The sequence below is a fragment of the Rhinichthys klamathensis genome, unplaced genomic scaffold (assembly GCF_029890125.1).
Source record: "Rhinichthys klamathensis goyatoka isolate OS25496 unplaced genomic scaffold, OSU_Roscu_1.1 h1tg000815l_1, whole genome shotgun sequence".
NCBI lineage: Eukaryota > Metazoa > Chordata > Actinopteri > Cypriniformes > Leuciscidae > Rhinichthys > Rhinichthys klamathensis.
Window position 1 is genome coordinate 205,001 of NW_026607202.1, and position 12,019 is coordinate 217,019.

The following is a 12,019-nucleotide window of genomic DNA, read 5'->3' on the forward strand; positions in this document are numbered from 1 at the left end:
TTGAGATCTGCTGAGATCTTTGTTCGGAAACAGAACGAAAACGGTCAATATTGCATCAAAAATTTAAGTGACTTCATTTTAACTGTTTATTGTCAGTGTGCATTCACATGTACACATTATACAATCTTTTTTTTTTGGTAAAGTTTTGGCATCTTTAGTTTGATTTTTGAGCATTTTTAGATTTTTCTGTGTACTGAAGCATTCCTCACATTCCACTCATTCCTAAGGGGCTCAGATTGACCGGCGAGGGAAGGATTTGATACTTTTTTAAATTTCAACCACGAAACTCCTCGACTCAATAAAAAAAAAAAAAGTGTGTATTCGTGGTTCAAGTGCGACAAAAGTCCTGGAGTCTTGGACCTCTCTGATGGAGAAAAAAAATTCGGGTCAAAATGACCTGAGGAAAGGATAAGGCCACATCATCATCCTTTCATAAAGTAAAATTCTCTTTCCCTTGTACTTTCAAAAAATCCCCCTAACCCTCTAACCCAGGCGTTAATGTCGATCCCTGCACACACACACACTACTCCACATAAAGCACAGACTCCCCTGTGTTTACCTGGTGTGTGTTCGGGGACGGCGAGCTGTATGGGTCGACCCAAGAACAGATGCAGATCGTAGAGGAACGGCACTTCATCAGAACACACCAGACTGAGCGCTGTCCCGCCTCTGCCGGCGCGAGCCACGCGACCTGCAACACAGAGGCCAGGGGTTAGAGGTCAAGGTCAGGGGTTAAAGGTCGAGGTCAGGGGTTAAAGGTCGAGGTTAGAGGTGACAAGGTCAGGGGTTAGAGGTGACGAGGTCAGGGGTTAGAGGTGTCGAGGTCAGGGGTTAGAGGTCGTCGAGGTCAGAGGTGTCGAGGTCAGGGGTTAGAGGTCGTCGAGGTCAGAGGTGTCGAGGTCAGGGGTTAGAGGTCGTCGAGGTCAGAGGTGTCGAGGTCAGGGGTTAGAGGTGTCGAGGTCAGGGGTTAGATGTCGAGGTCAGGGGTTAGAGGTGTCGAGGTCAGGGGTTAGAAGTGTCGAGGTCAGGGGTTAGAGGTGTCGAGGTCAGGGGTTAGAGGTGACGAGGTCAGGGGTTAGAGGTCGTCGAGGTCAGAGGTGTCGATGTCAGGGGTTAGATGTCGTCGAGGTCAGAGGTGTCGAGGTCAGGGGTTAGAGGTGTCGATGTCAGGGGTTAGATGTCGAGGTCAGGGGTTAGAGGTGTCGAGGTCAGGGGTTAGAGGTGTCGAGGTCAGGGGTTAGAGGTGACGAGGTCAGGGGTTAGAGGTCGTCGAGGTCAGAGGTGTCGATGTCAGGGGTTAGATGTCGAGGTCAGGGGTTAGAGGTGTCGAGGTCAGGGGTTAGAGGTGTCGATGTCAGGGGTTAGATGTCGAGGTCAGGGGTTAGAGGTGTCGAGGTCAGGGGTTAGAGGTGTCGAGGTCAGGGGTAAGAGGTGTCGAGGTCAGGGGTTAGAGGTGACGAGGTCAGGGGTTAGAGGTCGTCGAGGTCAGAGGTGTCGAGGTCAGGGGTTAGATGTCGAGGTCAGGGGTTAGAGGTGTCGATGTCAGGGGTTAGATGTCGAGGTCAGGGGTTAGAGGTGTCGAGGTCAGGGGTTCGATGTCGAGGTCAGGGGTTAGAGGTGTCGAGGTCAGGGGTTAGATGTCGAGGTCAGGGGTTAGAGGTGTCGAGGTCAGGGGTTCGATGTCGAGGTCAGGGGTTAGAGGTGTCGATGTCAGGGGTTAGATGTCGAGGTCAGGGGTTAGAGGTGTCGAGGTCAGGGGTTAGATGTCGAGGTCAGGGGTTAGAGGTGTCGATGTCAGGGGTTAGAGGTGTCGAGGTCAGGGGTTAGAGGTGTCGATGTCAGGGGTTAGATGTCGAGGTCAGGGGTTAGAGGTGTCGAGGTCAGGGGTTAGAGGTGTCGAGGTCAGGGGTAAGAGGTGTCGAGGTCAGGGGTTAGAGGTGACGAGGTCAGGGGTTAGAGGTCGTCGAGGTCAGAGGTGTCGAGGTCAGGGGTTAGATGTCGAGGTCAGGGGTTAGAGGTGTCGATGTCAGGGGTTAGATGTCGAGGTCAGGGGTTAGAGGTGTCGAGGTCAGGGGTTCGATGTCGAGGTCAGGGGTTAGAGGTGTCGAGGTCAGGGGTTAGATGTCGAGGTCAGGGGTTAGAGGTGTCGAGGTCAGGGGTTCGATGTCGAGGTCAGGGGTTAGAGGTGTCGATGTCAGGGGTTAGATGTCGAGGTCAGGGGTTAGAGGTGTCGAGGTCAGGGGTTAGATGTCGAGGTCAGGGGTTAGAGGTGTCGATGTCAGGGGTTAGAGGTGTCGAGGTCAGGGGTTAGAGGTGTCGAGGTCAGGGGTTAGAGGTGACGAGGTCAGGGGTTAGAGGTCGTCGAGGTCAGAGGTGTCGAGGTCAGGGGTTAGAGGTCGTCGAGGTCAGAGGTGTCGAGGTCAGGGGTTAGAGGTGTCGAGGTCAGGGGTTAGAGGTGTCGAGGTCAGGGTTTAGAGGTCGTCGAGGTCAGAGGTGTCGATGTCAGGGGTTAGAGGTCGTCGAGGTCAGAGGTGTCGAGGTCAGGGGTTAGAGGTGTCGAGGTCAGGGGTTAGAGGTGTCGAGGTCAGGGGTTAGAGGTGTCGAGGTCAGGGGTTAGAGGTCGTCGAGGTCAGAGGTGTCGATGTCAGGGGTTAGAGGTGTCGATGTCAGGGGTTAGATGTCGAGGTCAGGGGTTAGAGGTGTCGAGGTCAGGGGTTAGAGGTCGTCGAGGTCAGAGGTGTCGAGGTCAGGGGTTAGAGGTCGTCGAGGTCAGAGGTGTCGAGGTCAGGGGTTAGAGGTGTCGAGGTCAGGGGTTAGAGGTGTCGAGGTCAGGGGTTAGAGGTGTCGAGGTCAGGGGTTAGAGGTCGTCGAGGTCAGAGGTGTCGATGTCAGGGGTTAGAGGTGTCGATGTCAGGGGTTAGATGTCGAGGTCAGGGGTTAGAGGTGTCGAGGTCAGGGGTTAGAGGTGTCGAGGTCAGGGGTTAGAGGTGTCGAGGTCAGGGGTTAGAGGTGACGAGGTCAGGGGTTAGAGGTCGTCGAGGTCAGGGGTTAGAGGTGTCGATGTCAGGGGTTAGATGTCGAGGTCAGGGGTTAGAGGTGTCGAGGTCAGGGGTTAGAGGTCGATGTCAGGGGTTAGATGTCGAGGTCAGGAGTTAGAGGTGTCGAGGTCAGGGGTTAGAGGTGGAGGTCAGGGGTTAGAGGTGTCGAGGGTTAGAGGTGTCGAGGTCAGGGGTTAGAGGTGTCGAGGTCAGGGGTTAGAAGTCGAGGTCAGGGGTTAGAAGTCAAGGTCAGGGGTTAGATGTCGAGGTCAGGGGTTAGAGGTCGAGGTCAGAAGTCGAGGTCAGGGGTTAGAGGTCGAGGTCAGGGGTTAGAGGTGTCGAGGTCAGGGGTTAGAGGTGTCGAGGTCAGGGGTTAGAGGTCGAGGTCAGGGGTTAGAAGTCAAGGTCAGGGGTTAGAGGTCGAGGTCAGGGGTTAGAGGTGTCGAGGTCAGGGGTTAGAGGTCGCGGTCAGGGGTTAGAGGTCGAGGTCAGGGGTTAGAGGTCGCGGTCAGGGGTTAGAGGTAAGTGTCTGCTCCGTCACACACCGACTCTGTGCAGGAAGAGCTTGGGCTTGGACGGGAAGTTGAAGTTGATGACGTTGTCGAGGAGAGGGATGTCGATGCCCCGGGCCGCCACATCAGTGACCAGCAGAACCATGGCTTTCCGGTGGACGAAGCGGCCGATGTTGATCTTACGGGCCGTCTGGTCCAGAGCGCTGTAGATGTAGGCGACCTCCACGCCCTGCTCCATCAGGAGCTGCAACACACACACATCAGAACCAAGAGAACAGAACCAGCACTTCCTGCTGCAAAATATGAGTAATAAAACTAAGTTTCTGCATTATTAACGTTATCAAAATGATTCCAGTTTGCATGGATACGCGGAAACAACTAAAAATCCTGTGTTATGCAGCCAGACGAGTCATTTGTTGAGGTCAATTTGTAGAGAAGTTAATACATTTAGGACTTTTCAAGAACGACTTTTTTGGGGTTTTCAAGGACTACAATCAGAGATCTCACTTATCAAAACAATATCTATTATCTTTTTAATTCTAAAAAAGGTAAACCGATCAATAAAAAACATACTAATAAAACAAAATGGCACAAATAAAGTGCAGCACATGCAGAGTATGCAGTGACTGTGGAAACTGTAACCATTGAAAGGATATTATGAAAAAGATATCGCTTATTCAACCTGTTTCAAGATTTTTTTTCCATGAATATATGATTGACCAGAAGAATGAAAGCTGTATCATATACTTGGATATTTAGGATATTATTTTGGATAGGACTTGAATTTCAGAAAGTCAAATTAATGCACTTTAAGCCCCTCGTACGAACCCTGTGTAAAGGTGTTGCCATCGTACTTTATCATCCACCTCAATCGAGCGCATATTTTAATGCATATTTTTAGAATTTACGTGCATCTTAGCGTTTCCATTCTGAGTTTTTTTTATGCAATTTACCAAAATTTGCATAAAAATAGGTGGATGGAAACACAGCTGATGATGAGCTAGTGGACGGCCTCGGAACAGGTTTTCTTGCTGTTTTCGATGTAAACAGAGCGTGAATGAGCGTGAGTTCCCCGCACCTCTTTCAGAAACTCCACGTGATGTTTGGTGGCGACGAACACCACCGTCTGCTCCTGCGGCTTCACCACGTTCCTCAGCAAATGCAGAAGCAGAGCCTGTTTATCGTCCATGCGCACGTGGAAGAACGAGAGCTGGGCAACACAGCAGGGAGAGGTATTACAATCGCTTCATATAAAGAAGCTAACACTTTTACTCAGCAAGGACACATTCAAACGGCAGTAAAGACATTTATAAAGTTACAAAAAGATTCTATTTCAAATAAACTTTCTATTCATCAGAATCCTGAAAAAGGCTTTTTTTCCCACAAAAATCTGAACTGTTTTCGACATTGATAATAATCATAAATGGTTCTTGATCATCATATTAGAGTGATTTCTGAAGGATCATGTGACACTGAAGACTGGAGTAATGATGCTGGAAATTCAGCTTTGATCACAGGAATAAATTACATTTTAAAATATATTAAAATAGAAAACAGCTGATTTACACTGGAATATTTCACTGTTTTTACTGATCAGATAAATGCAGCTTTGATGAGCAGAAGAGACTCTTTCAGAAACATTTTACCCCGAACCCTCGACTCTTTTACTCATTCAACACGTTAATGGTCTTATAGTGAAGGATTCATCAGTGCATGTTTGCGTACTCTTTCACGAAAGAACATTGAACGGAAAGTGGATGTTCACCTTCAGCTGGTCACTGAGTTTAGTGTCCACATCCAGACGAACGAGGACCGGCTCTGTGAGGCCTGTGCGGGAAACACAGATCAGCCAATCAGAAGAGTTCAACTCACGGTACTGATCTCACCATACTCTGAACAAAGCCAAACGTTTTAAACATTGTATTAAATATCTAATAATGCATTTTGATTTTAAGATATTAATAAACATGGAAGCTCAAATGTCTGAGCTTCTGTCTAGACTTATACTTATACATTTTTGTATTGTGATTAGGGCCGGGACTTTAACGCGTTAATTAAGATTAATTAATTACAGACTTTAACGCGTTAATTAATTACACAAATTATTTTAATCACACTTAGTTTTGCACCGCGGAACGTTTCTCACTGGATGGGTTTCGGCGGACCGATTATACTGGCGCACCAACTAGCGCTCATGACGAAGAAGCTGACGAGATCGCTTTGGTTGGCCGGTGGATGGGAAATTTTGTTATAAAAAGCGAATGGATGGAAGCGTCGATAAGAGCATGGTTGTGTGCAAGCTATGCAACAAGGAATTCGCTATTGCTATTATGGTGTGTTCACACCGAACGCAAATAGAGCGTCAAATACGAGTCTATCGCGTCTAGTTAGACGCTTGAACATTTGCTCAAGTCCAAATTTTTCAACTTGCGCGGAAGACATTCGCGGCAAACGCGTCGCCCAATTCGCGTCATTCGCAACGCCCGGCGCGATTGATGCGTCTATTCGCGTCTTTGCATTGACTTTGTATGTAATCTACTCGCGCAAATAATTAAATTCGCGTTCGGTGTGAACACACCATTAGTGTGTTCAATATGCTATTGCTACACTTAATGGCAAAAATTGCACTGGTCTGCTGGACTTGGTTGAACAAAAATAAACTATTTTGTTGCTTTAGCTTATGTATTCAGTCATTATTCAATAGTATACTAAAAATCCATGTGAAAAAAATTACTTCTCACTGTTCTCAGGTCAAATATTTATGCAATTAAAATGCGATTAATTTCGATTAATTAATTACAAAGCCTCTAATTAATTAGATTAATTTTTTTAATCGAGTCCCGGCCCTAATTGTGATATATCGTGACACAATGTAGTGTTGAGGCCCTGATAATGTAAGGTCATAATGTCCTGTATGTGCAGATGTGAGTGAGAGACTGATCACCGGCTCTGGCGAACTCCACGATCAGTTTGGGAAGCGTGGCGGAGAACAGCAGTGTCTGTCGAGCGTCTGGGAGACGTCTGATGATCTCTGAAAGCTGCTCCGCAAAACCCATCTCAAACAGCCTGGAGAAGCAGAAACATCTCTTTAGTGACGCGGGAAGGTCCAGCTGGACACCAGTGCTCCACCCATACGAGGACATGTTTGTTATTTAACGGCATCATCCATCCAATTCATCAAGCCTTGAGGCCCGTTCACACCAGGGACTATAACTGTAACGATATTGCTATTAAAGTTATTCTAAATAAAAAAGCATAACAGAGTGCACACCACAACTGTAACGACACAGAGGCACAGAGGAACGATGTCGCTAGAATCACTTTCAGAACGATTTTTTCAAGCTAATGAACGATAAAAACATTGACAGCCAATCAGAATCTATCCTGCTTTAAAGAACGCAAGCATTTAAAGAGACAGACGACAAACTGCAGCACTTATAATAAACAGAGCGATATCGTGCGTGTGAACTAGGGATGGCTCGATACCACAATTTTGGCTTCGGTACGATACCAGAACCTAATACCTCGGTATCGATACTAAATCGATACCACAGGTAAAAAAAAAACGGTCTCAAAATTTAAGTGACACTTAAAAAACACTGCTTGAAACTCTCCACTACCAAATGTGCAAAGAAGATGCATCAAAATGTAAAAAAAAAAATAATAATAATAATTCAGTCAGGGAACATACAGTAGGTTAAATTTTGATTTTGAAAAAAAAAAAACTTGAAATTATACATTTAAAATAGGTTAATATCTATAAGAATAGATTAACATATAATAATAATAATAATAGAATAATGAAATGACATGTAAACCATTAGCTGTCATACATCAACAGAGAATTATCAACATTTATTGCATTTATTCATCTTGGTTTGGTTACTGTTTGGGTTCATATTAATGCATTGCATAAAGTAATGTTAACATGCTAAACATGTATTAGTATATTTAATTTTCTAGGTCATTTAATTACTGATTGATATAGATTAATAAATGCTATAATACTGTTAGGTCAGGTTACCTAATGAATGTTGACAAATGTAGCTTAATTGTAATATTAGTAATATTCATATTAATACTATTCTCTCTCTCTCGCGCGCGCGCGCGTGCCACAGCGGCACTAATAAGCCATTCATTTTACTATCACTAATACTAAAATTAATATTATTCAAATTTTTATTCTTTATTCATTCAAATTCAATTAATATGTTTGTTTGAAAGTGCAAAAATGATGAGACCTAAACTTAATTGGTTCTAGCGTGTCATGCAAGCAGATTTGAGCCTTCGTGTTTACCGTATCATATATGATAAGCTCGTATGTGCGCTGTTCAGTAAAAGTCTAAATTAAATCAGTTGAATGATGGACTAACCTGTCGATCTCTGAACTCTTTGAACAAGTCAAGATGAGCAACTGACAATTCAAGTGCTATAGGCAGATTTGATGTGTTGCCTCCCCGTTTGCAGAGTGGTGCATTGAGATCTGTTTCTTTGCTTTTCTCATTACTTTTGTAGGCAAAGTAATGCCTTATTTCACCCATACTGCTCTCTCTATTTATTAATTTCGGGCGTGTGTAGAAATTCGAATGAGCGTCGTTTGATCCATCGTGTTCCTCTGTTGTCACCGTTTGCCGGTTTCGCGTGACCCGCGTCAGTTTAGGTAGCGCACTGCCGCCTAGCGGTGAACTTCGAAACAGCAGCGCATCAAATACCGAATTGAACAAAATTATGATATTGTACCGTTTGAAATATAATATATACCGGTATTTTTGCAGTACCGGTATACCGCGCATCCCTAGTGTGAACGCCGATATAGTCACTGTTCTCGGTGTGAACGCCGATATAGTCACTGTTCTCGGTGTGAACGCCGATATAGTCACTGTTCTCGGTGTGAACGCCGATATAGTCACTGTTCTCGGTGTGAACGCCGATATAGTCACTGTTCTCGGTGTGAACGCCGATATAGTCACTGTTCTCGGTGTGAACGCCGATATAGTCACTGTTCTCGGTGTGAACGCCGATATAGTCACTGTTCTCGGTGTGAACGCCGATATAGTCACTGTTCTCGGTGTGAACGCCGATATAGTCACTGTTCTCGGTGTGAACGCCGATATAGTCACTGTTCTCGGTGTGAACGCCGATATAGTCACTGTTCTCGGTGTGAACGCCGATATAGTCACTGTTCTCGGTGTGAACGCCGATATAGTCACTGTTCTCGGTGTGAACGCCGATATAGTCACTGTTCTCGGTGTGAACGCCGATATAGTCACTGTTCTCGGTGTGAACGCCGATATAGTCACTGTTCTCGGTGTGAACGCCGATATAGTCACTGTTCTCGGTGTGAACGCCGATATAGTCACTGTTCTCGGTGTGAACGCCGATATAGTCACTGTTCTCGGTGTGAACGCCGATATAGTCACTGTTCTCGGTGTGAACGCCGATATAGTCACTGTTCTCGGTGTGAACGCCGATATAGTCACTGTTCTCGGTGTGAACGCCGATATAGTCACTGTTCTCGGTGTGAACGCCGATATAGTCACTGTTCTCGGTGTGAACGCCGATATAGTCACTGTTCTCGGTGTGAACGCCGATATAGTCACTGTTCTCGGTGTGAACGCCGATATAGTCACTGTTCTCGGTGTGAACGCCGATATAGTCACTGTTCTCGGTGTGAACGCCGATATAGTCACTGTTCTCGGTGTGAACGCTGATATAGTCACTGTTCTCGGTGTGAACGCCGATATAGTCACTGTTCTCGGTGTGAACGCTGATATAGTCACTGTTCTCGGTGTGAACGCCGATATAGTCACTGTTCTCGGTGTGAACGCCGATATAGTCACTGTTCTCGGTGTGAACGCCGATATAGTCACTGTTCTCGGTGTGAACGCTGATATAGTCACTGGAACGCTGATATAGTCACTGTTCTCGGTGTGAACGCTGATATAGTCACTGGAACGCTGATATAGTCACTGTTCTCGGTGTGAACGCTGATATAGTCACTGGAACGCTGATATAGTCACTGTTCTCGGTGTGATCGCTGATATAGTCACTGTTCTCAGTGTGAACGCTGATATAGTCACTGGAACGCCGATATAGTCACTGTTCTCGGTGTGAACGCTGATATAGTCACTGTTCTCTGTGTGAACGCTGATATAGTCACTGGAACGCTGATATAGTCACTGTTCTCGGTGTGAACGCTGATATAGTCACTGGAACGCTGATACAGTCACTGTTCTCCGTGTGAACGCTGATATAGTCACTGTTCTCTGTGTGAACGCTGATATAGTCACTGTTCTCTGTGTGAACGCTGATATAGTCACTGTTCTCTGTGTGAACGCTGATATAGTCACTGTTCTCGGTGTGAACGCTGATATAGTCACTGTTCTCTGTGTGAACGCCGATATAGTCACTGTTCTCGGTGTGAACGCTGATATAGTCACTGTTCTCGATGTGAACGCTGATATAGTCACTGTTCTCGGTGTGAACGCTGATATAGTCACTGGAACGCTGATATAGTCACTGTTCTCGGTGTGAACGCTGATATAGTCACTGGAACGCTGATATAGTCACTGTTCTCGGTGTGAACGCTGATATAGTCACTGTTCTCAGTGTGAACGCTGATATAGTCACTGGAACGCTGATATAGTCACTGGAACGCTGATATAGTCACTGTTCTCGGTGTGAACGCTGATATAGTCACTGTTCTCGGTGTGAACGCTGATATAGTCACTGGAACGCTGATATAGTCACTGTTCTCGGTGTGAACGCTGATATAGTCACTGGAACGCTGATATAGTCACTGTTCTCGGTGTGATCGCTGATATAGTCACTGTTCTCAGTGTGAACGCTGATATAGTCACTGGAACGCCGATATAGTCACTGTTCTCAGTGTGAACGCTGATATAGTCACTGTTCTCAGTGTGAACGCTGATATAGTCACTGTTCTCAGTGTGAACGCTGATATAGTCACTGTTCTCAGTGTGAACGCTGATATAGTCACTGTTCTCAGTGTGAACGCTGATATAGTCACTGTTCTCAGTGTGAACGCCGATATAGTCACTGTTCTCGGTGTGAACGCTGATATAGTCACTGTTCTCGATGTGAACGCTGATATAGTCACTGTTCTCGGTGTGAACGCCGATATAGTCACTGTTCTCGGTGTGAACGCTGATATAGTCACTGTTCTCGATGTGAACGCTGATATAGTCACTGTTCTCGGTGTGAACGCTGATATAGTCACTGGAACGCTGATATAGTCACTGTTCTCGGTGTGAACGCTGATATAGTCACTGTTCTCAGTGTGAACGCTGATATAGTCACTGTTCTCAGTGTGAACGCTGATATAGTCACTGTTCTCAGTGTGAACGCCGATATAGTCACTGTTCTCGGTGTGAACGCTGATATAGTCACTGTTCTCGATGTGAACGCTGATATAGTCACTGTTCTCGGTGTGAACGCTGATATAGTCACTGGAACGCTGATATAGTCACTGTTCTCGGTGTGAACGCTGATATAGTCACTGTTCTCGATGTGAACGCTGATATAGTCACTGTTCTCGGTGTGAACGCTGATATAGTCACTGGAACGCTGATATAGTCACTGTTCTCAGTGTGAACGCTGATATAGTCACTGTTCTCAGTGTGAACGCCGATATAGTCACTGTTCTCGGTGTGAACGCTGATATAGTCACTGTTCTCGATGTGAACGCTGATATAGTCACTGTTCTCTGTGTGAACGCCGATATAGTCACTGTTCTCGGTGTGAACGCTGATATAGTCACTGTTCTCGATGTGAACGCTGATATAGTCACTGTTCTCGGTGTGAACGCTGATATAGTCACTGGAACGCTGATATAGTCACTGTTCTCGGTGTGAACGCTGATATAGTCACTGGAACGCTGATATAGTCACTGTTCTCGGTGTGAACGCTGATATAGTCACTGTTCTCAGTGTGAACGCTGATATAGTCACTGGAACGCTGATATAGTCACTGGAACGCTGATATAGTCACTGTTCTCGGTGTGAACGCTGATATAGTCACTGTTCTCGGTGTGAACGCTGATATAGTCACTGGAACGCTGATATAGTCACTGTTCTCGGTGTGAACGCTGATATAGTCACTGGAACGCTGATATAGTCACTGTTCTCGGTGTGATCGCTGATATAGTCACTGTTCTCAGTGTGAACGCTGATATAGTCACTGGAACGCCGATATAGTCACTGTTCTCAGTGTGAACGCTGATATAGTCACTGTTCTCAGTGTGAACGCTGATATAGTCACTGTTCTCAGTGTGAACGCTGATATAGTCACTGTTCTCAGTGTGAACGCTGATATAGTCACTGTTCTCAGTGTGAACGCTGATATAGTCACTGTTCTCAGTGTGAACGCTGATATAGTCACTGTTCTCAGTGTGAACGCTGATATAGTCACTGGAACGCTGATATAGTCACTGTTCTCGGTGTGAACGCT

The 12,019-nt window shown here is 46.0% G+C and overlaps 1 protein-coding gene across 2 annotated transcripts in view; it reads right to left on the reverse strand.

The window, feature by feature from the left end:
* ddx54 (DEAD (Asp-Glu-Ala-Asp) box polypeptide 54) overlaps positions 1–12,019 on the reverse strand; it is a 36,612-nt gene that overhangs the window by 12,828 nt on the left and 11,765 nt on the right. For both annotated transcript variants that reach the window (XM_056243597.1, XM_056243596.1), the window contains exons 8-12: positions 6,495–6,616; positions 5,316–5,377; positions 4,629–4,760; positions 3,584–3,794; positions 560–691 (exon numbers count right to left, since the gene is read on the reverse strand). In XM_056243597.1, the coding sequence (XP_056099572.1) occupies positions 560–691; positions 3,584–3,794; positions 4,629–4,760; positions 5,316–5,377; positions 6,495–6,616 (659 nt within the window). The remainder of the gene's footprint in view (positions 1–559; positions 692–3,583; positions 3,795–4,628; positions 4,761–5,315; positions 5,378–6,494; positions 6,617–12,019) is intronic.